General features: G+C 51.6%; 2 protein-coding genes across 6 annotated transcripts; one reads left to right on the top strand and one right to left on the bottom strand.

Annotated features, from left to right (window-relative positions):
* The first annotated feature begins 980 nt into the window (after window positions 1-980).
* Window positions 981-4,899, top strand: LOC129198523 (microtubule-associated proteins 1A/1B light chain 3C-like). Of its 5 annotated transcripts, none has more exons than XM_054807875.1 (4): window positions 981-1,116; window positions 3,197-3,252; window positions 3,429-3,535; window positions 4,190-4,899. In XM_054807875.1, exons 2-4 carry the CDS (start codon window positions 3,205-3,207, stop codon window positions 4,377-4,379), a joined length of 345 nt encoding a protein of 114 aa, XP_054663850.1. In that variant the 5' UTR covers window positions 981-1,116; window positions 3,197-3,204; the 3' UTR covers window positions 4,380-4,899. The 5 variants fall into 5 exon arrangements, with proteins under 5 accessions (XP_054663850.1, XP_054663849.1, XP_054663847.1 ...); XM_054807874.1 differs by having other exon boundaries at window positions 981-1,120; XM_054807872.1 differs by having other exon boundaries at window positions 3,197-3,535.
* A 9,260-nt stretch (window positions 4,900-14,159) lies between these two features.
* PIN1 (peptidylprolyl cis/trans isomerase, NIMA-interacting 1) lies at window positions 14,160-27,041 on the bottom strand. The gene is made up of 4 exons (XM_054807984.1): window positions 26,924-27,041; window positions 25,175-25,375; window positions 18,457-18,567; window positions 14,160-15,430 (listed from the first exon to the last, which is right to left on the bottom strand). The coding sequence occupies exons 1-4, from the start codon at window positions 26,979-26,981 to the stop codon at window positions 15,321-15,323; spliced, it is 480 nt and encodes a 159-aa protein (XP_054663959.1). The 5' UTR covers window positions 26,982-27,041; the 3' UTR covers window positions 14,160-15,320.
* Window positions 27,042-27,053: the final 12 nt, after the last annotated feature.

Genomic DNA, 27,053 nt, shown 5'->3' with positions numbered 1-27,053 from the left:
CTCCAACGGACCCCGTGGTGGCTCCCCAACGCCGTAGGCTCAGTGGGACCCCATGGGACCCCCCCCCCCCCGACCCGAGCCCGGCTCCCCGTCCGCCGGCTGTCCGAGCATCAGCCCTCCCCGTTAATAACTCGCTTCGTCATTAAGCGTCAGCAAATCCGCCCCCGCGCCTGGCCGAGCCGGGGGTACGGCGCTAATCATGTTTACTGCAGAGCCGTAGCGTCGTGTTCGCAGCCGTCACGGCCCACCGGGGACTTTCCCCCTAACGAAAAAGCAGCGGGAGCTCAATAATTGAGGCTTATTTATGGAAGGGAAGCCGTTAACAGCGGGAGCGGAGAGCCGTTGCCGCGAAAATAGGCGGTGGGAAAGAAAAAAAAAAAAAACAAACCCAAAAAAACCCCAAACCTGGGTTTCTGTCCCTTGTCCCCCTGCCCTCGGGACCCTCTGCCCGCTCCCCAGACTTGGAGGGGGGGGGGTTCGTTATCCGCCGGCCGCAGGAGACGCTGCCCTGGCTGGGTTTATCAGCCCCTCGATGGGTTGGGGTGTCGTGTGTGTGTCCCCCAAAACTCCTCCCCGGGACCAAAATCGCTGCTGTTGGAGGAATTTGGGTGTTGGCTCCCTCGTAGCATCCCCGGTTCGTCCCCGGGTGGGGACCAGCAGCAGGGAGAGGGGCACGACCCCGCTCACGGGTACCTGCTCCGTAACGTATGGAGACAGGAGCTGGAAATCTCAGCCATACCCTATACGTATCCGCCAGGAGACGGAGCGCTACGCTATACATCCCATCATCCCTATGGTATACATCCTATAGGTACGCGCTGAAACCCCAGGGCAGGTTCCAGGGGCGCCGGGAGGGTGGTGGTGGGGGGTGCGTACGGCCGAGCATCCCTCCCCTTGCGCGGCAAAGCTCATTTATCGATGGCTTGATTGATTGGTATCTGAGGGTTTTATTCCGGCGTCTCGCAAAAAAAACCCGAGCGATGAATAAAACCCGAACTTGTGCGGAAGAGGATTTATTTATGAGTTTCAGGCTGAAATTTGCTCGGCGAGGACCCGGAGCGGGCAGGCAGGAATACAGATGAGATCCCGCAGGCCAAGCCGGCAGCTGGAGAAGCCGTAGGTATAAATTTTACTTCCCGCATCCCAGCTTTGCTCCCGCATTTTTATTATTATTATTTTTTTTTTAAAATTTTTATTTTATCTTATTTCGATTATCCTGGCGATATTTACTCTCCGAGGAAATTAATCTCGGGGTGGGGGGGGGGGTCCGTGTGAGGCTCCCGGCTCAGATTTGGCAAAGACAAACCCCATTTCAGCAAAGGGGACGATGCCAGGGACAAAGCGTGGATGTAAAAAACTCCCTCCCTCCCCCCCCCAAAATCAGGAAAACCAATTTCCCTTCATCTTTAATTAATTAGCTCATGCTAATGAAAGCATCACATTTCCATGACGACCCGGGATTCCAGAGCCCAGCCCAGTACCGCAGCAATGGTTGGAAATTAAACCGATAAATAATAGATGCTCGCCGTTAATGAACTAATTTAAAATGGAGATTTTAATTATTTTTTTTTAAAAATTCACAACTTTTTCTGCTCACAGCAAAGCCGTTAGCACTCGCCTGGAAGCAGAATTAAGTCAGTGAACAGTCATCGATTCCTTTTATTAGCAAATTGAGAAGCGCTTTAATATTTATCAGTTGGTTGTTAAGAAATCACCTGGGAGGAAAATGCCCCACACACACCAAAAAAAAAACCCACCACCTCCACTTTGAATCCCACGCAAACTTTCCAGAATTAAATTTATTAGGGGTATAAATTTATAATGGCTTAACTCGTTACACAGCTGGAATATATATTGCTCATGTAATTTTCCAAGCCAGCGATGAGCGTGTCTGAGGGATTTATTTATTATTATTTTTTTTTTTTTTACGGCGAAGTAATACAGACTAATACACTGCACAATGAGAAAATATGTTAAATATGTATATGAAGCACCAGGGGAAAAAAAAAAAAATAATAAAAATAGAGTGATGCTTGGCCTGTTCCAGCCTGGGGCAGAGACGCTCGGCGCAAGGTGGGGACAAACCCAGCCGGGATTTCGCTTTGCTCCCAGGATAACGCCGGCGGCTGAGGACCGGGATGCGCCCGGGATGCGCGGCGAGGTGCTGCTCCTTCCCGAAGGCAGCGTCTCCTCCTTCCTCCGGCAGCTGCGGCCCAGAAGGACGCGTTACGCCAAAAAGCTTGGTGGAACGAGGTTAATTTAAGGCTTCGGCACGTCGAAACGATGATCCGGGCTGCTTTTTGCCTCCTCCTTTTTCAGAAGTGGCGGAGGGGTGGGAGCCCGTGGAGCAGGCGTGAGCGGCTCCGGGAGAAAAATGAAGGGGGAAAAAAAAAAATATATATATATATATATATAAAAAAAGACAAATGGGGTCTAATTGGCGTAATAGGATCTAATTTGTTTTCAAAAGCCGCCTCTCTCCCGACCCAGGGAATTGGCACGGCGTGAAAAATACCCGCGGCCTGCGAGTGAGCCGGCTTTTTGGCAGCTTTATGGATCCCACCTGACACCAGCCCCTTGTTAAATCAAACCAGAGGTAGCGCAGGAATTAAACTGTCGGGATAACGCACGCCGATATCTGCCAGGTAACGGCAGCGCCCGCGGCCGGGTCCCGCTCCGGGTGGGATTAAAGCGCAGCCCCCCGCTCTGGTGGGAAAAATTGATGGATTTTTTTTTTTTTTTTTACATCGCCGGTCCCTTCCGACCTTCAGCGTCGCTTCCCTCTGGTGCCAGTCACCCAACGGCACCCATGGGTGCGGGGCTGGGTGCTAGGGCACGGCCAGCTGCTCCTAAAACGTCGGTAAGGAGCGAACCCCCAGCTCTTCTTCCCTTCCCCAGCCCAGCACCCTGCTGAGCATCCCAGCGCCTCCCAGGTGGGGCAGGATGAGCCTATATTAGGAGTTCTGGAGCAGCAGCTGCCCATGGTAGGGCTCAGATCCTGCCCCCGCCTCCAGCTGCTTCCTCCTCCTCCTCCTCCTCCTCCTCCTCTTCCTCTTCCTCCCAGAAGATGCAACTGGGCGACAGCAGCTCTCGCCCCTTCAAGCAGAGGAAAAGCCTCGGTGCGTTACTGGGGGTAAAGGGGAGCAGAGGCGCGGGGAGGGGCTGAGCTTATTGCTCCTTCTTTTCCCTTCCGCAGCCACCAGGATGCACGAGGTGACAGAGATCCGGATAAAATATCCCAACAAGATCCCGGTAAGGGCTGCGCTCCGTTCTCCTCGTGCCCATGAATGCCGAAAGGGGAAGCCGTGAGGGTCTTTGCTAAAGACCTCGTGGGTCTCGACTCTGAAAACCGTAGCTCTGCCGCTCAGGGTGGTCCCGCAGCCTCCCGGGGTCCTGAGTCCCCCTCCAGCACCTTCTCCCCACCGCAGGTGGTTGTGGAGCGCTACCAGAAGGAGAAGACCTTGCCGCCCTTGAACAGGACCAAATTTCTGGTGTCCCAGGACCTGCCCCTCTCCCAGTTCGCTGTCACCCTGCGGTAAGCGGTTAACGACGCGGGGGGCTCCAGGCTCGCTGGGTCCGGCCCCGGACCGGTCTGGATGGAGCTGGTCCTGTGCACCACGCTTGGCTTGGAGGCCACTTTGGCAAGCGTTTAGTGGGCAAGTCTTTAGGCTTAGCCTGACGTAATTAGGCGTCGCAATTAGCACAGAGCATGGGGGGGGTGGGATTCCTTACAGCAGCATTCCTCCACCCTGGCTGGGATAAAAGGGGACAATTAGCTCTTCTCCCGGGGACCTGCAGCACGTGTGAATCACTAATTGGGGGTAGGTGATTAGCAGCCCTGCAAACGAGCAGCACTGTTGCAGCTCATTTGAACCCTTTGGGCTTGAAATCCCCCCCCCCCCCCCCCCAAGGACCAACATCTCCACGGTTCAGGATGGATGGAGGTGAGAGCTTGCAGCTTGAGGGTTGGCCCTTCCAGATGTTTTGGGGTGCAGCCAGCCGTGCCCTCGCACCCCTCTTCATGCCCGTGGGTGCTGGTGGGTGGCTGGCCCCGGGGGCTGGGCGGGGGGAGGCGATGCTGAAGCTCGATCCCTTTGGGAAGAACCATTACGCCAGCACCGTGTCCCCACGGACGGGTCCTCCCCGGGTGCCGCCGGCCCACGCGTTGCCTTCACCGTCCTCTCGGCAGGACGCGGCTCTGCCTGGCCTCCTCCCAGACCTTCTACCTGCTGGTGAACAACAAGGGCTTGCCGAACATGGCCGTCACCATGCAGGAGCTGTACCGTGACAACAAGGACGAGGATGGCTTTCTCTACTTGACCTACGCCTCCCAGGAGATGTTCGGCAGCTCTTCCTCCAGCGAGCCAACGGCTGCTTGACGGCCAAACCGCCTCCCGCCGCCGCGTCCTCGTCTCGGGACCCCGATGGCCGGTTGAGGTCGGGGAACGTATCTCTCCAAACTTGGCTTAAAAATCTGTGGGGAGCCCCGAATTGTGGCTGGACCAAACCTCACCTTCTCTCTGGCTGCTGACAGGCTCAGCTTTGTAATGGTCTTAAAAAAAAAAAAAAAAAAAAAAAAACAAAAAACCCCAAAAAAACCAAAACCTCCGCTCGACACCTCCTTAATCTTGTGGCTTTAGGTAGAAATTATTCTCCCAACACGGCAGAAGATGGTGCAGCTTTACTCGGATCCGGGGGAAGATTATTCTTCTACCAGGCTCTTCTAAAGGGCTTTGCAGCCTGTCAGCCCTGCCCAGAAAGACTTCGGCTCCTTCTAAACGCCTCTCCTAACGGGATCGAGAGCGGGGAGCTTCACGGTTTTTTGTTTTTTTTTTTTTGGGAAGCTGCGTGGCTGGTCCAGCTGCTGCTAGAGCATCCGTGTTCTCCAAACGTGGAATAAAGAGAATTTGGCTGTTGGTTCATCTAAACGCGGCTCGTCCCTTGGTTGTGAAGCCAGCCTTGACCTTGGGGCTTTGTCCTTGGCTTTGCTGGGCTACCAGCAGCTGAATTGGGGGGGGGGCAGCCAGGGGAACAAGAGCACGGAGAAGGGGAGCAGCTCCCCATCTCGCTCCCCTCTGCAGAATTGGGGGCGGGGGGGGGGGGGTGTTCACCCCAAGGATGGGGTCCGTAGCTAAAAGCCGCAGCGAAGATGAGCTGAGCTCAAAGCGTGGCGTTGCGCTGGGAGTCAGACGTAAAGGCTTCCTGCCACTGATACTGCAAAACGCCTCTTAAATATTTAAGGCTTCCCTCGCCAGAAAATGCGTTGTCACACCGGGTGAATATTTCATGCACGTTTCGTGTTAAAATGTTAATAAATAAGCTCTAAAATTAGCTGCCGCAACAGCAGGAGCTGGGTTCCTGATGCGCTGGGGAGGGGGGGGGAAGTTGAGACAAGTCCCCTTCCTGCCCAGGGCTGGGGAGCGGGAGCTGGGGTCCGTGCTGTGCCCCCCCCGCCCCGGCTGGATGCAGCCCCCAAATAGCGCAGCGAGAGGCTTCGGGCTGGCTCAAGGGGGATATTTTTATTTTTTTTTGGGGGGGGGGGCGAGGATAACAGACCGGGATGAGCCCTAGCGCTGGGGAAACCTGGCTTAGCATCTCAAGGTGCAGCTGATGCTCCTGTTCCTGGTGACCGTACGCAGCTCCGGGGCTGCTGGCAGGGAAAATCAGGCAGCGCTTGCCCCTGCCCGCACCAGGCAGGAGCACGGGGAGCAGCTGGAAACGCTCGTGGCTGCCTGCACCCGAAGCACCACGGAGCTGCAACCCTTAAAGCCAAGAGCGGGGATGGGGCAGAGGGTAGAGGAGCTGCGGAAAAGAGCTCAAAAAATACAAAAAAAAAAAAAAAATACGAAGCACGGCGTTGCTGAGTGCTGTTAGCTCGGTGCCCTTGGGGGGGGGGGGGGAGAGCGCTGCCCCATCCCCTTCACCCGGGCTCTATCACCCCCCCAGCCTTCTTCCCATCTGTTGTCCCAACCACGGCATTTACCCCGGCAACTGCCAGAGCTTCCCGGGCAGACGTTTGGAGGCAGCTCTTGCTCCCTGCACAGACACCTTCCCGTTCAGGGTGGTGGTTTTTTTTTTTTTAACAAACGTATATTTAACTTGTCAGCCTGCAGCTGATCCGCTTACACCCAAACTCCTCTCTCTCCCTGTTGAATAGGGAAGGGGCTGGCACGCCTCGCCGTGTTTGCACACGCACGGAGCCTCCACGCTCGTATTACCGCTATGCGTCCTGTAATTAAAAACCGTGAGCTCTAAGGGGCAAGGACTCTCTGGTTTATCTGTGTCATTTATGAGGGTCCCCGCAGTCCGGGCTCTGAGCAGCCTGGACATTCAATCCCCTCCCGCTGCCTGCGTGCGTACGTTATTTTTCCACGAGCATCCCTCGGATACCCCAAAAAAAACCCCTGCCTGGAAGCCCCCAGGCTACAAGCAAAGCAGAGAAGCTGCATGCGTTGTAGGGAGGGGGGAGCGGGGGAGACCTCCCTCCATCCATCCATCCATCCCTCCATCCATCCATCCATCCATCCCTCCATCCATCATCCATCATCCATCATCCATCCATCCATCATCCATCCCTCCATCCCTCCATCCATCCATCATCCATCCATCCATCCATCCCTCCATCCCTCCATCCATCCATCATCCATCCCTCCATCCCTCCATCCATCATCCATCCCTCCATCCCTCCATCCATCCCTCCATCCATCCGTCCATCCATCCCTCCATCCATCCCGCCATCCCTCCATCCCTCCCTCCATCCATCCCTCCATCCATCATCCATCCCTCCATCCCTCCATCCCTCATCCATCCCTCCATCCCTCCATCCATCCCTCCATCCATCCGTCCATCCATCATCCATCCATCCATCCCTCCATCCCTCCATCCATCCATCATCCATCCCTCCATCCCTCCCTCCATCCATCCCTCCATCCATCCATCATCCATCCCTCCATCCCTCCATCCATCCCTCCATCCATCCATCCATCCATCATCCATCCCTCCATCCCTCCATCCATCCCTCCATCCATCCGTCCATCCATCATCCATCCCTCCATCCCTCCATCCATCCCTCCCTCCATCCCTCCCTCCATCCATCCCTCCATCCCTCCATCCCTCCATCCCTCCATCATCCATCCCTCCATCCATCATCCATCCCTCCATCATCCATCCCTCCATCCCTCCATCCATCCATCCATCATCCATCCATCCATCCCTCCATCCCTCCCTCCATCCCTCCCTCCATCCATCCATCCCTCCATCCCTCCATCCCTCCCTCCATCCCTCCCTCCATCCATCCATCCATCCATCATCCATCCATCCCTCCATCCCTCCCTCCATCCATCCATCCCTCCATCCCTCCCTCCATCCCTCCCTCCATCCATCCATCCATCCATCATCCATCCATCCCTCCATCCATCCATCATCCATCCATCCATCATCCATCCCTCCATCCATCCCTCCATCCATCATCCATCCATCCATCATCCATCCCTCCATCCCTCCATCCCTCCATCCCTCCCTCCATCCCTCCCTCCATCCATCCATCCATCCATCCATCCATCCATCATCCATCCATCATCCATCCATCCATCCCTCCATCCCTCCATCCATCCATCATCCATCCGTGCTCCTCAACACAACCAAATTCACCAACTGGTGACCCACGGCTCAAATTGAACCCACGCCTCTGGCATTGCCGAAAAGTCATTAAATTCACGCAGCAGCAGGGGACCTGGGGACGCCCGCCCAAATTCAAAGCCCAAATTTTGCCCACCCTGGGGCCTCATCCCGCCGGAGCGAGCGCGCTCATTCTGCATTGGCAGCACATTCCCTGGAAATAACAAAAACCCCTCAGGTCATTCATATGGAAATGTATTCCCGCTCCGCGGCAGCGAGAAGTTTGCGCAGATCGGAAGCAGCTTGCCGAGATTTGCTTCCGAACGCGTGGACGTTAAAGCCTCCCATTACAATGTCGATGATTTCTTCCCTTTTGATGAATAGCCTGCCATAAATAGACTCTGATTAATTGCGGCTGCACTTGGAGGGCTGGAAATGCATCATTCGCCGCTCTGGATTGGGATAACGGTCATCATCTGCCTTTTGAGTGCCGTTCAGCCGAGAGGGGCTCGGCTCTGCCGCCAAAGCCAGGTGCCCGGTTTTCAAGTTTTTGCGCCAAAGAGTCTCGGTCGGGCGCGTGCGCGGCTCCGAATAAAAGGGCTCGGGGTGCCTCGCTGCGAGCTCGTCGCCAGCTCTTTCTTATTTATCGGTTCCGGCGAGGAGCGGAAGAGGTGGTAGGAAGGCGAGACGGGCCAAGCATCCGAACAGGCTTGGGGGGTTTAAGAGATCCGAGCTGCGGGGAGGAACGAGACGCGCACAAAAATCACCACCCCCCCCCCCCGCGCGCGGTTTGTCCTCGCGCGGGTAACCCGGGGGCCGAGCGACGCAAAAGGCACGGCACCCCGCCGCGTGGAAGCCCCAGTTTCCGGAGCCTCCGGTTGCGAACCACCGGATACCCTTTAGCGTTGCCTCCTCGTGATGCCCAAGCACCGAAAAATCCCCCCCACGCCCCCCAGTCCACCTTCCTAGAGGGTTCTCCTGAGTTGCACAGAATATATAAATAATATAGATAGAATCTATATCTAGAAAAAGCACAGCGTGTATATATATATATATATATAAAGTATAATTATATTATACTTCTGATAGGAATCTCCTCTATACAAACACATAAATGTTCGTCTAATTAATATAACACGCGTTTTTAATATACATGCACCCACGTTCGCGTACGTCGCTAAGCTGAGCCCGAGCCGCGGGCAGGGCAGGCAGAGGAGGCAACGCCGCGCAGGGCCCCATCGCAGTGGATGCTCGGAGAGTTGCCATGGAAACCTGGGAGCCTTGGGATGCAGCTGAGCATCAGCGAGGGCTACAAAGCGGGGTGGGACGGCGCAGGCAGGTGCAGGCAGCTCCCTGCCAGGCTGCGCCGGGTGGTAACGGGGCTCTTTGCTTTCCCCGCCAGGTTTAGTTACTCCTCGCTCGTTAAGGAGGCCGAATGGCTCCGCGCTAATTTTGCGGGATTTGCGTATTAATAACGTCTCCGCTTCCCTGGGAAGCTGGGCCAGGACACCACGGAAACGCCGATGGGACCAGAGCGGATTTCGAGGAGGGGACCCACAGGGCAGGAACCCACAGCGGGGATGGGGGGGACGGGGCAGGGGGGGCGACACGCGACCGGAAAGGAATAATAGGATTTTTTAAGCTCTACTGGCTGAAGTGGAGGCAAACGAGGTCTCGGTGACTAAAGTTAATTACGGCAAGATGGTTCCAGGAGCTGAGAGCAGGGGGAGGGCAGGGCTGAACATCCCCAGAGACGTGGGGCGACGTGGGGCGGCGTGGGGCTGGGACCGGTGACCGCACAACCCGAAGATCCCGAGCAGCTGAGCATCTCCCCCGGGGTCGGGTACGCCCGGCGTATCAACCCGACGGCGCCGACGCAACGACTCCGAGCTATCGGAAACGGCACTCGCGGTTCGTTTTGGGGATGAAAAACGGGGCGGAAATGGATTTCCAAGCAGAGGAGCAGCAGATATTTGAGAAGGAAACACGCAGCTGCTAAGGCATGGGAGATCCACCTTGCCTTTGGGTCGGGCGTTTCTACGGTTCATTACCCCTACAATTTAAAAAAAAAACAAAACAAAAAACCAACGAATAAATAAAAATAAAACCCGCTCCTTACTTATGGTCTGGGTTTCTCTACCACCAGACTGGGGCACATCCCTTATTAACCGTGTTATTCCGGTGAGCCTCACCCCACACAAACCATCTCTACATCCCATTTCTCTCGCTTAAACTTCCAGCCTTTGCATCTCAGCCCGGCTCCTCTCTCCTGGGCTCAGAGACGCGGGGACCCCCCCCACACACACACCCCCCCAGAAGGATTTCACACCAGGCAGAGAAGCAGGAGAAGACTCCAACCTGCCCTAAGCCCGGCTCGGAAGGGACCCTCCGTGTCCTGCCACCCCGAAGCTGCGTTTCGGAACCGTCTCAGGAAAGTAAACGGGTTCCGATTCCTCCCGAGCTCGCCCCCCCGTGCGTGGGAAACCTCCCGGGGTTGCCACGCTGCTGGGTGCTGCTGGGTGCTGCTGGTGCTCGTGCCCTCGCGGGTGCAGCACCCGCAAAAAAGCCTGGGTGGGTTCAAGGCAAAGCCGGCAGGTCCCAAACGCGGGGCTCCAGCACCCCGATACCTCTCACCACGCGCGAGAGGGGCTTTCCAGCAGCACCGCCGCCGCGCAGGCACGGCTCCTCACCCCGCGGGCACCGGTTTGCAAACGCGCCGGCACCCCCTCCAAACCCACCCAGGCTCAGAAAAAGCATTTTGTGCTGAAATACGGGGGGGGGGGAACCCAAATAAAACCCCATCCCTGTTCTGTCCCACCCTTCTCCAAGGAAGAACCTCGCACAACCCATCACCTCCCCCCTTTCCCCAAACCCTCCGGGGGGGGGGGCTCAGTCCCGCACCGCAGCGACGCAGCAGCCCGGCCCCTTCCAGCCAGGCCAGGGCAGGGCAAGGATGGTTTTTATTAAAGTGCCTAAAAATAATTAGCAGGAAAGTTCATTACGGCAGAGCTAAACGTTCCAGCTCTCTCGCAGCCGGCAGCGGCGCGCACGCCGCTCGCTTGCCCAGACCCGTAATGAAACACGGGGTGTGTGGGGGGGGACACGACACCCCCGAAAACTCGTCAAATTAGATCCAGTTGATGATCCAATTAAGGTTATGTTTGCAGAACTATCGGACGTAAAAGACAGTCCCTGGGCAGATGCTCACACAAAATGGCCCTGCAGGGAGCGCGGGGAGGGGGGGCTGGGGAGATGCGTCTGGTTTCGTCTTCGTACAACGGCTCAAGAGCTACATCTAGAGGTCCAGGTACCCTCCAAACCGACGACTGCGAACGTCTTAACGAGGGATAGCGCTCCTTCCCGCAATATTTGCAATCGGAGCGCCGCGTCCCCTCCTCCGTGACGCCTACGGCTCACGTAAAAGCGTAGACGTGGGGTTTTTTTACGCGGGCCGTCCGTCCCGCGTCGCGGCTCGAGTACGAGCAGGTCCCGGAGGTGCCGGTTCTCGGAGCCAACCTCTGCCTCCCCCGAAAGTCCTTCTGTGGCATCGCCTGCGTCAGGGCAAGAGATAAAAGCGTTTGGTGCCAGGAGCGAGCGAGCAGCAGTTTTAAAATAAGGGATTAGTTAGGAAACTTAGCGCGAACGTTAATTGAATGCAAAGTGACATCGGGGTGGCGTGACGGAGGGGAGGAGCGGGTTTCCGCGGATGCAAAGCCAGGGCCGGGCAAACGGGATTTTGCTGCGCTTGTGACATCCCTGGGGAGAAGGATCTGAAGGATCAAGAAATTCGGTAACGGGGATTAGGACGGAGCCCCAAAAATAATTGCATTCCCCAGCAGAGCCACCAAGCGCTCCCTCGCTTTCTGAAATGGCGGCGTCAAACAAACCCTCTCCGCTGCGTCCGTGTGTCCCTCTGCATCCCGGTTCCCAGCGCCTGGAGAACCGTCGCCCATCCCGTGGAAGGCGGGGAGCAAACAGCAGCGTAGCCCGGCTGTGGAAGAGAAAACTCACGGATGCTCCCCCGGGACGGTGCTGGCGGCTGTTCGGCACCGAGACACCAAAGCAATCTCCGGAGCACAGCCCCGGGTGAGGGACCGGCTGCGATTCACCCGGACCCCAGGCGTGGGTGGGACCCCGGGGGTCCCGACCTGGGTGCTGCTGCTTTGGTCCATGCAGACCCCGCTCCTTCCAGGAGCCACGCAACCGCTGCTTCTCCATCTGCCCCCCCGGCCTCTTGGGTCTCATAAAGGTATTTCCCGGAGCAGACTGTGGATCGTTTCTATTTTATTTTCCAGAAAACGCCATTTCTGCAAAGCCTTTGTAAAAACAAACACGTCGGGATCGAACCACTCGGTAACACCCAAGAAACCACTTCGACCTCCTCTCCCTTCACCACCAGAACCTCATCCCAACTTGACCGATTTAATCGCATCGAGACTTTGCTCTATTAACTCCACAGTGTGCCCAGGAAGTTTGGGGTTTTCCCCCCCTCTCCCCCCCCCCCCCCCAAAAAATCTTATGATTTCTTCTGGGGCAGAAATACCAACCGTGAGCATCCTCCGTGTCCTCCTGAGCACGAGGAGAACCGCTCACCTTTCCACGGCGGCCCCAGCGGAAGGAGCGGGCTGCGCATACGAGTTTCCCCGTCTCCCCCCCTGCATCCACGCACACCCCACGTCCACCCCTCCGTAGGCGAGAGAGGTGCGTTTTTAACGGGACCCTGACATCGCTCCGATCCTTTCCCCAAAACTCCTTTCCGGGGCTGGAAGAGGGGAGCTGCTGAGGACGAGAGCCCGGAGTCTCGCAGCCCGGTTTTAATAACGGCGCTCGACGGAGATGGATGCCATCTCCTGCAGCGCGGCGATAGCCAGCCAGAAAATAAGGCAGGCAGAAAATAAGTCTCGAGCTTGGTTTTGGGGTAGCAGCAAGGATGGGGGGGGCAGGTACCCCTTTCCTGCCTGTCTCTTGCCGTCAAGCTTCCTCGATATCGCGCAGCTCCGGGTTGAGGGAGCTGGAGAAAAGCATCCTTCTCCTGCGAGAACCCCAGACCTGCCTCCAACCCGGCTCCTGATCTCCTCTTCCTCAGGCCCTGGAGAGAAACCAGAAGAAATCCCTTAAACGTTCCTTCCGGAGAAGCGAAGGCTTCAAATGTGACACAGTCAGAAGCGGTTACTGTTAGCGTCACCGCTCCGGCAATGGAGTCCAAGGGCTGACACGCGTTTGGAGCGCCGAGCCAGGGTTCCCTGCAGGAACGGGGCTAGACGGAGCCGCGCTGCTCCGTATCTCACCCAGGAACGATAACTGGGAAGGGACCTGAATCCAGGCCATGACAGCACGCCAAATCGGGTTATTACATCACAGACGCTCGCCGAGCGCAGCGACAAGCGCCGCGTGCCCTGGGGAAAGGGCAGGAGACCAAAGCGGCTCCTAGTTTACGACCTCCGCAAAGAGATAAACAGGACGCAGGACGGTTTCCGAGCAGAGCGGCGGGAGAAGCTCCCATCCGTTCAACCTACCTACTACGCAGTTTCTACCTTGAGCAGCACCGGCAGGATGCCCCAAGGGCGTTTCTTCTTCTCCGAGCGGCCGCTCGCACCCCAACACACGGATCCCCCGGGGTAGCAAACGTCCTGCACAACCCCCCCCCAGCCCCCAACGAGCACTTTTCAGAAGCTGGCACCGTCTGACGCAGCCCTTCACAAACCCATGAGAATAACAGAAAAGCCCCGGTACCACCTTAACCCCCAAATTTTCCACCTTCTCTTTCTCTCACGACCATCTCACCGACCTTTTACTTACCTGCTTTCCTGATACCACACGGTTAGTTCAGGTATTTTTTTTTTTTTTTCTTTTTGAAGTTCTTGTCACCCTGAGCTGGATATTTTTTATTTTATTTTTCTTTTTAAATCCACACGTAGCTATGGAAACCAACTTTTATCCAACGCGCAAGAGCCTGAAGGCTCCCCAGCACAACCAGGGAAGAGCAGAACCGCAAGCGATATTCAGATATTTGCTTTTGGTGATCATGGTACCTAAGAGATTTGTGTTTCCCCAGCTCTAAGATGGGGGTTTTTAGGGGGAAAAAAAAAAACAAACCAACCCAAAACCACCATGCCGAGGAGCCGCTCTCCGGACGGGCTGATTTCATAGCACGAAGGGAGCACCTAAATTTGCAGAGCTGAGGTAGGAAGTCGGTATGAAATTGCACTGGAAGTACCGGCTTTACCTTAGCTGAAGTAACGCCTGGTACCGGGATTTCAACAGTTCCTATGAAATAAGCAGGAGAACCCAATGGCAATGGAGAATAAAGAATATTAACTTCTAGCTTAAGACAAATTTGGAGACTTTTTTTTTCTTAATACCACGCAAGCCGCGTTTCCCTTTTAAGATTCAAAAAACCCCCAAACAAACAGCGAGAGCCAATTCAGCACGTACTGCAGAGGTTTGGTGTTTTGGTTTTTTTTTTCGGTCGTTCTAAGAGAAGCGACAAGATCTCTACAGGCAAAGAAGGAGAAATAATCAATACCAGAGCTCTTGAAATGTTTAATTGGAGAGGGCTTTATTTTCTGCTTAGGAGAACTGGAACTATACAGCTGGTTTGCACTGGACCGAAGCTGGGATTATTTAGTTTTTTCTCCCCCCAGTTTTTATTTCGCTAAACATAAGCAATGCAGTGTAACTGGAAAACAACGACTTACAGTGTTTAAACCACAAGTGGATCGAGAGGAGCTTGAGAAAAAAACAAAACAAAACAGCCTTCTAGCTAAAACTGAAAATCCACAATACAGTCCGCCCTACAGAATGGCACCGTCGTGTCTAAATAATGGAGTGACTTCGGCATCCTACGTACCGCTACACAGCTCGGGCTGGCTACTGATCTTCCTGCAGTGGGAACTACTGGCCGTTAGCCTCTCTCGTTTGTAATCAGAACCAAAAGGCATCTTCAAGTTTTAAAGTCGAAGCAGCGGCAGGAGCGGCGAGGGCTCCCGGTGCCACCGCGCGACGGGACAGAGGGACGATCCGCGCCGAGGCAGCTGCACTAAGGGAAGCTACGGACGGACACCAAGGGATGGGCGCCCCACGCTAAGCTGGCTCATCGTTTGATATCTTACGGTCAATTTGTGAATGGCTTTAATAAATCAGTTCTACAAACCAAGAGATTGGGCTGCAGAGCAAATATCGCTCATTCGGGTTAAAAACGTGTTTAAAGGAACATGCAGAGGGTTGGGGAGTTCATTCCGCCAGAGCACCAGAGTTCACAAGTCAGCTTCGCCACCATCAGTGCTGCGCTGCAATAAATACGCCGCGTCTCTAAGAGGGTGGATGTGGGAAGCACTGAGGTGTGACCTTTAGCATTGACGATTCCTCGGCTAGGAGACACGTCAATATAACTCAAGCAGCTGTGGCATGCCAGAAATGGTGGGTTTAACATTCTCTCTGCTTATGAAAGATGCTACTGTCTTATTTTTGATTGTGTTCTCACCCTTGGCTAACCATGCGTCTCTGCAGGTGAAAAACATTGTGTCAGGTGCCACAGAAGATATTGAGATATGAAATGAGCTTTTTTTTTTTTTTGGTGTGGGTTTTTTTTTTTTTTTAAACTGGAAATGAAGTTCATTTGGGAGAGTGCAGGGTTGGAGTAGGTTTTGTTTTTTTTCCTTTCTTCCCCTCGCCCTTTCCTTTCTACATGTCACCAAGGCACTTCACTCTGTGCGTAGGATGATGTGGATCCCTGATTCTGTGAAAACTGGTCCGCTCATCTCGCCAGCCCTCAGCGCAAATGAGGCATCTTCAAAAGGTTTCTGCATCTGACCTGCAGAGAGCAGACACCAGAAAGTTCAATTAAGCTTCAGCAACGAATGGAAGATCTTTCCGAGCAAGCAAGCCTCAAATGAAGACAGCTTCCAGGCAAACAACAAAGTCACCAATTAATAACTTGCAGGGGGTGTTTGTTTTCATCTACTCCCAGAAGATGATTCAAAACAACTCATTCACACATGCATATACACAGACTTTTTTTCCCCTTTTCTTTTTTTTTTTTTTTTTTTTTTTGTTCCGATCCTGCAGACATCACTGCAGCAAGGAAAGATACTCGGAGAGCTGCGGATCCGAGAGGCAGAGGAAATCTGTTCTGCAGACTCACTGGCACAAGTGGACGTTCGTCTTCCAGTCTCGTGTGCCCTCCAGGTACACAGGGGGAACGGATGCGGTGTGCATTACAAGCCGTGCTAAATAATTCACAAGGCACACATGGATAATGTCATGACCTAGATGGGAACTGCTCTTAGGGCTCTGGTCTCCAAATCACCGAGTTTCAGGAGGTTTAGTAATCCAGGAAAGCCAGAGGTGCTCAGAGGAAGGACCCCGCGTGGGGATTCGCGAGCGGAACGACTGCGGCTTTGCAGGGGGGAAGAAGGAATAAGCAGCACGAGTGCTCAGCCAGAATAATCCAAGCCAAGGGGAGACACCAGCCTGCTACAGAGGGTTCGAGGGGGACGGGGGTTTTCCCCAGTTTCCCCGAGATAAAGGTTAGAGCAGAGAAACTGCCCACCCCGGCCAAAATAACGGGGTTTTACTGTTACCAACAGCTCAAAGTCTCACCGGGGGACTCTCCGCAAGGACAAGGTGGCTGCGAGGGAAGGCTGGGAGGTGACAGTACCCCACAGACACCGGGGGAACCCTCACGCTCTGCTCTTAGCGCCGACCACGCTCACAAAGATGCCTGAGGAGACGTACAGGCCGGCGCCTTGCCAAAAACGCAGCATCAATCTCCCGTAAGTTTATGACCCTCGTCTCCGAGCTTCAAGGCGGTGCTGTAGCTTTGGACTCCGCAGCAAAGGAGTTAGGAGGGGGCTGCAGAAAGCTTTTCGGCAGCCTGACAGCCGGATCAGCAGCAGATATTGCAACGAATCACTAATCTCTTCGCAAATTCAACCTCCCCGACCCCTCCAAAGCCCACGCATCCCAGACGCATCGCATCTAGCCCAACAGCATCTCCAGAATTCATGGTTTCCTTCAGGATCTACGTCCATCCATGCCCCTTTCTCTAGCAAGGCAGTTAGATGCCACAAAAGATGCTCAATTCCTCCCTTTCAGGATTAGTAGTAGCTTCAGCTTGGCGTTTTCCCCTTCCAAAGGGGGGGGGGGGGGGGGAAAAGTGGTTTATTATTGAAGTGACCTGATGCATACGGTTTTCCAGAGTGTCGCTTCTCTCACGTCAGCGTTTAGATTAATTGCTAGGAGAGGCGAGCAGCTTACAAGCTCCAGTTACAAAGGCAGCATCATTCACTGTCAGACCGACCTGCCTTGTCACCTGAATTTTCTGGTTATTTTCCACTAGGACCCGAAATCTTTTATTTCAGATGAGGTAACAGCCTCCCTGCTACACCACGGTGGTCTTCCTCGAGCAGAAACATGACTTATTTGAAGGGTTTCAGGAAGACAAATTGAAATGTTTGAATAACTTCACCTCTGAAATAACCAGTGCTCCAAGTTCTAACAAATTACATTTTCAGCCCAGTTAAAAAAAAACCAAAAACCAAACAAAATAAAGGCAGAGAGATGGGTTGGGCCACCACGCGTGGTTCCAATGCCATCTAGTGGAAACTGGCTTTTGCGACATTTCTTTACATTTTGGTGCAGCCGAGTTTCTGCTGAACCCAAAAAACCAGACACAGCACCCTAGGGTTAATGTTTTGTTATATACAATAAAATATCACCGTTTAGCCCTGCCTGAAAGGATCTATTTGAGGAAGGAACTGCTGCTGAGCTGTACCAACATTGCACCCTAAAACAGAACAGTAATTAAAAACAGTATTTTGAGGGGAAAAAAAGCCCCAAAACTACAGTCCTAAATACAGTTTCACCTGCCGAAGATGGGGGGGCTTCACCTAGCAGGGGCTGAAAGAGCAACTCCGGAGCCCCTTCCGCGGTTACGTCTGCAGCAGCGAGGCTGCTGGTGTTTGAAATATTCCCAGGACGTCCTAAGCTGGGTAAGAGCCCGTGCAAAAATCTCCTGTCAAATCTCTATACTTGCTGTTGGGTACGAGCCCGAGACGAGCTTCTGAGCTTGTTACAAGAAATATCGCATTTTCTCTCCCTGGCGGAACCTTTCTTGACCCTCTTCAAATAAAATATGCACGGACACTCTCTTTTTTTAAGGTTTTGGGTTGTTCTTTGAATATTGTAGCTGCACTTGTGACACCATTGCTTTCTATTTTCCTCCTAGTGGAAATTACCGCAAAAAACATTTGTAAGATAAAGCAAAAGAGGTTTCAATGTTACGCTTTCCCGTCCCAAAGATTCTTCCTCCCACGCCAGCAAATCTCATTAACGAGGAAGCATCCACGAGATTTTTGTTGTCGCTCCCTCACTGCACTGATCGATAATCCTGTAACAAAACCTCTCGCCAGCGACATTATTTCAGTGGGCTGTGAATTGTTCTTATTTCCACGATTTGTTAATAGCTTTCTCATTGAAGATTAGAACATCAAATCATTTATCTGGCGTGCCCTTAGCAAGACTTATCCGCTTCTTCCTTATTCACGGCTCATTAATCTGTGCAACTGGATTTCCATTCAGTGTAGCTGGAAAATCCTTTTCCAGAGGGAAATGCCAATTTCACAAAGGGCGTTTGCACAACATCTCCTCTCTGCCTAGAATAATATTACGGTTGCATTCCTAATTGGTTTAACTTCTAGGCATCAAACTACATTTCCCGCACAGCAGGCTGCCTAGCATATAAATCCATTTTCACGTTCGTTCCCCCTGCCAAGAAGATCAGCGTCAACCCCGTCATCTTGATCTGGTGCTCCCGTTGCCAGGCTGAGCTCGACTCACCTCTTCCAAACGCACCCAGGTCGCCTCCCGCTTTCGCCGAGCTGCAGTCGCTAAACTGGGAAGCCAGAGATTCAAAATCCTCCTCTCCCGATTTTATCTTCTGGATGTAACCTGTAAATACAGGGAATAGTTCAGTCAGGGGAAGGAAAAATGGAGGAAAAAACCCCAAAAAACCTCAGCCTAAGCATTACATCCTACAGCAAGGAGGACACATATGCACACCGCGTACACGAAGCAAGGTTTTCAAGCCTCCTGAATAAAGGCAGAACCAGAACTAAACTTTCACAACACCCCAAAACCACTTGTCTCAAGTTGTTGTTGGGTTTTTTTTTTCCCCAAGCACGTTTCCATCTTTGCACAGAGGTCCATTTCTATTTAAGCTTCTATTAAGAAAAAAAGAAAAAAAGTCGATTCCGCCTACTACTACCCCTGAAGCACAGGAATTTATTATTGGGCTTGAAAATAGATGAGCTTTTGATTTCAGAAGGGCTCACCTCGGTAGAAGACCGAGTATGAAGAATCCCCAAGGAGTGAATTATTTGTCAAGACAGCTTTTTAAAAGGTCAGGTAAGAAATATTCGTAGTCTTAACCGAGAGCTCCGCCTCACCGTTCTGAATCTGTCTGGACCAGCAGAAAACCCCCCTGCTAGCTCGTAACAAGAAAACCTAAAAGATAAATCATATTTTCCAGGCAACGGCTTGATAATGCAATTGGGGAGCCACTAATTAGAGATCCTGGCTGCTCTCAGAGACAAGCAAAGCACAAGTGTCACCGACACATCCCTTAACACCGCACGAGGAAAATTTTTCACGGATCCCTGAGACAAGGAGAAAATCCTGCGCAGTTTCACACGACTCAAGCAGCTTCAACTCTTTCATTAAAAGGAGCGTAACCACTAATTAAAATCCCAAGCCATCACCGGTCCAATTTCCAGCCACCAAAATGCAATTTAGTACCAGTTGCAAGAAATGTTTCTGCACCAGGACAGTCGTGTAAGCCAAACCTGCGAGCGTAGGTCTAAGCCTCCACCTTCCGAAGCAGCCTGCTCCTGCCAGAGGAGTTTGCCTTCTGCACTTTGGACCACAAGTGATAAATTAAGACTAAATTAAATTGCAAGAGAATAATTCATCCATGTTTTTTAAGCAAGGGAGCATCTCCCAGAGGAATCCATCCACACATGCCCTGAAACGCAGAGGAACAGCCCCAAACTGGTGCTCCAGCTTCCAACCCAAAGCAACTCTCCGTACCAGGTGAAATCCAACTAAATTTATTTCTCACTAAAGATCTGCTTGATTTTTAAATCCTTCTTTCCAGAAACCTCCCGCCAGCTTTTGAAAGAAATCGGCAAAGCCTGTCTTCCATTTTAGACCCAAGCAGTCTTCCACCTTCAAAAAGAAACACTGAGAAGCAGCTGATTTTCTTTAACAGGAAAAAAAAAATAATATATAAACCAAGATAAAAGAAATGCTGTTGCTGCCCCTCGAAGCTATTAAGTCTCTTGGTTTCAATAACCAAACCTCCTATTTCAGGTCACTCCCATGTAAGCCCTGTAGCTTGCATGTATAAAGAGCCTGGCACTTTGCTAGATAAGCCTCTGAAAAAATAAAATAAAATAAAATTGGGCTGGGTATCATTTGTTCCAGCTGTAAGCAGTGGAAAATCCCTACCTGAAAAAGGGTCACGCACGTAATTCAAGAGGTAGGCTTTATTATTTGGAGGGATGCTCTCACAAAAGGAAGAGGGCGGTTTACGATGCAAAAGGATGAGGAAATAAGTATTTTCCAGCTCATTTTACTGCTATAATACGCCTGAGGAAATAGCTGCAAGGGCTGGGGGCAGGTAAGAAAATATTCCCTGATGAGAGAATGGAGGTTGCCTCTTCGGAGATGACACATCCAGCAGCAATCGAAAAAGCAGGCTATCGATTTTTGAACGGACCCCTTTATTGCGGTTTGATGCTAGCAAGACCAAAATGAAGGGATTTGAAAAGTCTTCACGTTAGTCTTCTACCCTACAGCCCGCACTTCCTCCCCAATTCGGTCATCTCTAAATCAGCTGGCGCTAGCCTAAATCTTTGGAATTCAGCAAGGAGTTTGGGACAGCTAGGTTTGCTTTTCCAGCTGGGCGGGCCAGGAGGAAAAGCTACTAAAAAAAGGGGGAATAGGAGATCGATTACCTCTGGTTCTATAATTAGTAATATGTTTATTTTTTTAAACAGGTGTCCTGAATATAATTCAAAAGCCACAGAAAATTATCTTAATTCCTAAAGTGCGTAACCTGCTTTTAACAGAAAACACCCAGCACCGGTACTGTCACCTATGTGAGATTACACACATTTATCCTACCTGCTGCTTAGAGCGCGCACGTACAGGTGGAGAAAGTCTAACATGAAAAGTCTGAAACTCTACAAAACTTAAGACAACAGCTCTTTATCCTGCATTAAAAAGAAAAAAAAAAAAGGATTATTTATCCGGGTGGAAGACAGTTCACAGCATTCATATGATTTAGGAAAGAAACTGATAGTGGTTCATCCTATTAAGCTAAGCTGCTTGAGCGTAAACAGTCTGCTTGCCGACGAAACAGAGTTTATCCTAAAAATACATATTTACACCACCATAAATACGTATCTAATTGCACACAGCCGCCAGTCCCCAGCAAGTACCCGCCAGGAATTACAGCTTTAAGTACGTTAAAGTACTAAAGCATTCAAATTAAGGATCGCAGAGTTTACATTTTTATCCGAAACTGCCCGCCCTGGTCACGTCAGCAGGTTCCTAGTGGTAAAGCGTTTCCTAAGTGCCCAGAGCAAACCAGTCAACTACACGTCGAAATAGAATTTAGTTATTAAAACCTCCTAATTTTATGCCAGTGACCAGCCTGAGAGCAAAACTTGCCTGTCAAAAGGCAGATAAGGGGTTTCCTGCATAAAACCCAAAGTTTTTTTAAAGCTAAGGGAGTTGTTTCAAGTCACCTCTACCAGAACAAGACTCTCGCACCTTGTGTCTAAACTTTAGCTCGGGGAAGTGGGATTAACGAGCCTTTTCCCCAAATGATCTCAGCCATTTAAAACAAATTACGCAGCTTAGGTGCTGTCCAGGTTTTAATAAACTACCTCTAAAAATGGCGCAAGTGAAATCGAATAACGGGACATCAGCGCAAAAAGAGCAAGACGAAGAACGGCAACGGATTGCGCTGAAACGGGGAGTATTTGTGCTGAAATTGGGGAAGAGAAGCTTTCGGGGACTGAAATTTGGGATGAATCCTAGCTGATTCTGCAACGAACAGGGCTCAGCTAACGAAACATCCAAATGAAAGGAGGATCAGAATATTAAATGGCACCTGAACCATCAAGCAAGATCCAATGACACCAAGCGAACTCGCAGACGCGTTTACAAATGCAACAACAAAATAATAATAATAATAATAAAAAATATCTGCTGTATGCAGAGAGCTCGATCGGAAAGAGGAGGATGTAAACGTGCAGTTACAAATTAACTCCAAACCGGGCAGTATGACTTTAAAAGTGAAAAACCCAGCACTGAAGTCACGGTATCCTCGGCAGAGAGAAGGGCAGTAGTAAATGCCAGAGTAAAAGGCACGGCCAAGAGCTAAACTAGAATATTGCACACCACGATGAACCCACACTCAAGAAAGATTAATCGAAACTGAAGTGCAAAGGAGGGCTAAGACTAGAAACAGCAGAAGGGATGACCTACATTACCAGAAACTAAAAGCCTGGTTGGCTCAGCGTGCAAAAACCAGGCTGGTAGAGAGCAGGGCTCTCTGAATCCACCGAGAGGTCAACATCAGGAAGAAATTAAATTTAATTAAGTAATTAAACAACACTAATGCAAGAAACAACAGGTAGAAACTGATCATAAGCCGTATTTAGCTGGACACCAGGTTTCTACACAGCAGAGCAGAGATGGTCTGAAATAACCTTCACAGAGCCCTAACTGCCTCTTAAGCGGCGCTTGACAAAGCTTGCAGCTGGGCCTAAGAGGTTTCGCTGCCTTTAATATCAGGGTCAGGCTCAAATCTGAAACGTCTTTCTAGTCCCACATTCCCTGCAACGTTACCGCCCATCCGAAAAGCGCCTCGTGAGCAGAGTCCTCCGACTCCCGCTGTAACACAACGGGAGAGCTAACCTACATTTAATCCTCCGCTGCAACTTTCTTAATGGATTAAAAAATCGTTCACGGAGGACGCACCCCTCCAGCTCTCTCGACTCTCCTCCCTTATTATCGGAGAGAAGCCATCAAATGGAATATTTGACATCAGTCAAGTTCACCTACAGAAAGTGTTTATCTTTAGGATCGTCCCCTCTCCTGTGGGAGCAAAGAGCTCCCTAATCAAATTTCTTTCTTTCTCGGATTTTTATTGCAGAAAGTGTCAACAGCAGAGCTAGATTCGGAGGAGGGGATCTCAGAGATAACCCCATGTCCAAACAAAACATGAAAATGTGTGGTGCTGTGCCTGTCACAACGAATTCCTCCCCAGAGACCTACTTTGACAATTCTACGCTATAATTACATCCACCAGGTACAGTACATCTGTTCAGAGAAGTTCACCGATGCCCCACTGTCAGGGGCGAAGCCGTGCATCCTCCAAAAAAGCTTCAGCTTTTCTAGAAACTTAATTTACAGTCATTTTCAAGAAGCCGCCATAAAATAATTAATCATAAGCTGATGTTCCCTATGACTTTCCCAGGAATAGTGTTTTTTGGGGACAAATGTGGTCAGAAAGGCAGTTGGGTTGGGGTTGTTTGTTTTTTTTTTTTTTTTTTTTGGACAATGATATTCCCATCATAGGGATTAATTCCCTAATGGCCTTTACCGAGACGACAAGCAGGGTATTCACATGAAATAAGTTTTAATTGTGACTCTTTCCTCTTCAGATTATGAAGCCTAAGAGTTATTTGATAGCAAGAAAGCTCTGAAGTTGTCAAGCTTAACGTCCTTCTTTCCAACTAAGGGAAGTTTAAGCTGTTTCTTTCCACCTTATCTGGTAGCAAAGAACTGTCTCAAAGAAAAGCACCCAAACACAGACAGAACGATGACAATTGTTAGGTCCAAATAGCGTTAATCAGGCTTCTAAAGATAACCAGTTTGCAGAACATCTACATATCAAAAAGCCTAAGCAGTCACAAGCTCCTGAAATACCTCGTTAGAGAAAATGAGACAATTTTCTCTTCTAAAAAGTAAACGATTCCCTCTTACAGGGATCCAAGTTCACCATTGCCTGCTTAGAACACGCCAGCATCGTGCCTCATTTAACCTCTGATCTGTAGAAAGCTCCGTCGCTGGCCTTTTGATGACTCTCATCCCAAGAGATGGGTCTACAACAGTTTTTAAAGAATAAAAAAGAAAAGAAAATGAAAGAGGAGACACAGAGAATTTACAGCTCGGCTGCAATATTTCCATCCATTTATCTTTACACCAGTCTCAACTCCCTCAGCACACATCTCCGCACCAGGCGCCCGTCCCGCTTTATCGCCCCCGGTCACGCTTTCTCAGCCACCCTAACCTGAAGGAGACAATTCCCTAAAAAAATTCCCATCTGTGCCAGTTAATTTAACCTCCCCTCGCGAAAGGCGGTGAACAGATACCACCTGCTGGTCACTGCTTCGGTGCTTCAAACTATTCAGCAGATATTTCCCCCCCCAGCCTGCGGGGCTTGCAAATAAGAAAGTCCTTAAATTTACTGTTGGTTAGGACCAAGGCAATAGCCAAAACATCCGTCCTATCTTCCCTCCCTCATTGCCGAGGCCATAAAAGATAAGAAAGTCCCGGCTACGTATCTACGCGCTCGCAGCACGTCAGCTAGCCTCCGCAACCTCGCTGTCAGGAAAAACAAAGCTGCCCGCTAAAGAGCACGGTCTCAGTTTCATCAATTAATCAGTGGGACTGATTGAAACCTCACCGTGAGCCCCCAAATTCCTTATCCTAAGACGGAAAAAAAAAATAAAGAAGACAGTAGCAACAGCTGGACTTTGAACTCCCGTAAGATCAAAACCTTGATGCTGAAGAAACACGACATCGATTCAATTCTACTGCCAGAGCTGCGAGGGGAAAAAAAAAAAACCAAACCATCCAGGCTGCAAAGATTAACACCACTCGTTGCGGGAGGCACGCGGCGCCCTCGTTCCTAGACCGGATCACGAGCCAGAACACTTTGGGAAAAGCCCAAACCGATCGGGTCATCCGTACAGCCTCGTGCAAGGCTGATCGCCTCCTACAAGCAACTTGATTTCAAGTTAATTGAAATTAAGAGGTTAATTAGAACTTACTCTAAGTTGCTATTAGGGGAAGGAGTCACGTGACATTAAATAAAAAGAAATGTTTAAAGAACATTTGTTTTAGCTTTAAATAATTTTATTTTTTATATAAATATACACATTTACAAAGAAAATACAAACAAACCTCTGAAATAACATTACAAAAAAAAAAAAAAAAAGCCAACCAAAAACAAACCACAACACAAAAGGGGAAGACACACGGGCCGGGACCTATCTTTACGTCATTTAATCATACAGCAAAATTGTTTCTGCGAGTGGTTGGGCCACACGAAAGTCCATGTTCAAACCACTTGGCTTAAAGCACTTTGCTTTAGCAAGTTCCCGACACACCGAACCACTCATCTGGGGTCCAATTCTAGCCTTAAAACGACTTTTCCCCTTCAACAGTATCATATTCTCTCTCTCCTGCATTTACTTGCCATTTATAAGCTCCAGTGCCTCATCTTTGGTCCGCGTGATCTTTTCCTGCCTCCACGACGAGGGTCTTCTGGACTGGTTGTGTTTCACCAAGAGATGCGAACATCGCACTTTGCTGGGCTCCCCTTGGCCGTTCTTCCCGCTGCCGCTGGGCCGTTCCCACTGGCTGGCATTTGTGATGTGGTTGAAGTAATAAACACGGCCTGCAGACAGAGAAAGGGGCTGGGGTTAAAAAAAAAAGCTCCTAACGGACCCCAAGAATCAGCTTCTGACCCCAAGAATCAGCTTCTTGACCCCAAAGGCACAGTAGACTCGATTTCTGCGAGCGCTCGGCCGCATCCACGCGATCAGCTCAAACACACGAAGCAGGAAACAAGATTTTACAACTCCACATAATTTCCTACGCAAACGTTTCCATCGGGAAGCGCCTTCGGTCAAAGCAACAGCCCCGCACAAAAAACAGGCTCCAGCTGCCTTTCCAATTCACGACGCTCGGGCAGATCAGCGACAAAACACCCACTGCCACGGTCAGAAGCCAGAAACACCCCCAGGCAACACCCTGCCGCTGCCGAGGAAGCGGATAGGGATGAGGTTGTGTTTCACTCTAGCCCTATTTACAAGGGTGAAAGCGTAAAACTTCTCTGCTAAGCACATCCCGCAGCAAACGTGGTGAGTTACTGCTAGCAAAGATCACGTCTTTGTGCCGCGCAGATCTTTCTTTCTGAAAATCCCTTTTTTTCCTACCAGAAAATGACAACCTTCCTGCACAAGATACCCATGGTCTCCCCAGCTAGCAGGAAACGAAGCTCCTACGAAGTCACCTCTCAACGCATTCAGCGTTAGAGCCAGGTAATTCTGCTGCTCAAAGGCCTCAAAGCCACGCGTGCGTTTACCTGCGATAACTCACAGCATCGATCGAGATGATTTCTGCTCGCTTCTAGCGCATCAGACATCCCAAAGCTCTCCACTGAAGCTAGAAGCAGACTAGACTCGAGAAAAAAAAAAAAACAAACAGCCAGCCCCAGAGCTCCCTCCCTCCAGGACACTTGAACCGCGGTGGGTCTAGCAAGGAGGGCTCACGCAGGCCGCTCTTCTCTCTCAGCCTCCCTAGATTCACCGTCCCCACCTCCAACAAACGAGCTGAGCAGCCAAGCTGAAGAACACGACCTCCTAGGAACTGCTTTTGAGCCGCAAAGGACAAAACCCTGCTGAAAGCACCGTCCTGACCCACAACTTGATCCCGTCCCCCAACCCGAGCCACCGCAGCCCCACGGAGGGCGAAACGTCCTGCCACGCTCTATCCTGGCCTTTTATAAAGAGGCTTCTCCCGGCTCTACCCCCCCTGCCCCGCTTCCTTCCACCGGTTCGTAGCAGCCGCCTCCCGCCCCCAGACACCCGTAGGGCCCAGGCGCGGTTCCCCTGGCAGCCCGCGGCCCCAGGAGCCGCTTTAACCCCCACCCCCAAGGCCAAACACCCCCCCACACCCCGGGGCACAACGCACCTGGGAGCCGGGCACCCCCCAGACTCCCACCCCGGCTCTCAGGCCCGCCCCAAGCCCAGCTCTCCACACCCCGCCGCCCTCCAGGCCCCGCTCAAAGCCCCTCACACCCCGCCCAGGCCCAGGCCGGGCCCATCGGGCCGCATCCCCGCCGGAACTGAAGCCGAATCCCCGATAACCCGAGAGACCCAACCCACCGCCCCGGGAGCGGGTACCCCGGCAGCCCCTCCGCTCCTGGCACCGCTGCCCGTACCGGAGCTGCGGCTCATGCGCTTCTCCCAGCCCGCGGGCAGCTTCTCCTCCTCCGCCATCTTCCCTCGGCTGCACCTCCCGCACCGCCCGCGCCCGGCCCGGCCCCATTGGCGCGGAGAGGGGCGGGGCCT

This window comes from Grus americana, chromosome 33, assembly GCF_028858705.1.
Source record: "Grus americana isolate bGruAme1 chromosome 33, bGruAme1.mat, whole genome shotgun sequence".
Taxonomy (NCBI): domain Eukaryota; kingdom Metazoa; phylum Chordata; class Aves; order Gruiformes; family Gruidae; genus Grus; species Grus americana.
Note: the sequence above shows the minus strand (reverse complement) of the source record. Positions and strands in the feature narration are given on the sequence as shown.

Coding starts and splice junctions, on each gene's coding strand:
- PIN1 (XM_054807984.1), bottom strand. CDS start 26,981: ATGGCGGAGGAGGAGAAGCTGCCCGCGGGCTGGGAGAAGCGCATGAGC. Junction 25,376..26,923: donor GCGCATGAGCCGCAGCTCCG/GTACGGGCAGCG, acceptor CTCTGTCTGCAG/GCCGTGTTTATTACTTCAAC. Junction 15,431..18,456: donor CCTGGGTGCGTTTGGAAGAG/GTGAGTCGAGCT, acceptor TGCTCTCTGCAG/GTCAGATGCAGAAACCTTTT.
- LOC129198523 (XM_054807872.1), top strand. CDS start 3,288: ATGCCGAAAGGGGAAGCCGTGAGGGTCTTTGCTAAAGACCTCGTGGGT. Junction 3,536..4,189: donor CAGTTCGCTGTCACCCTGCG/GTAAGCGGTTAA, acceptor TCCTCTCGGCAG/GACGCGGCTCTGCCTGGCCT.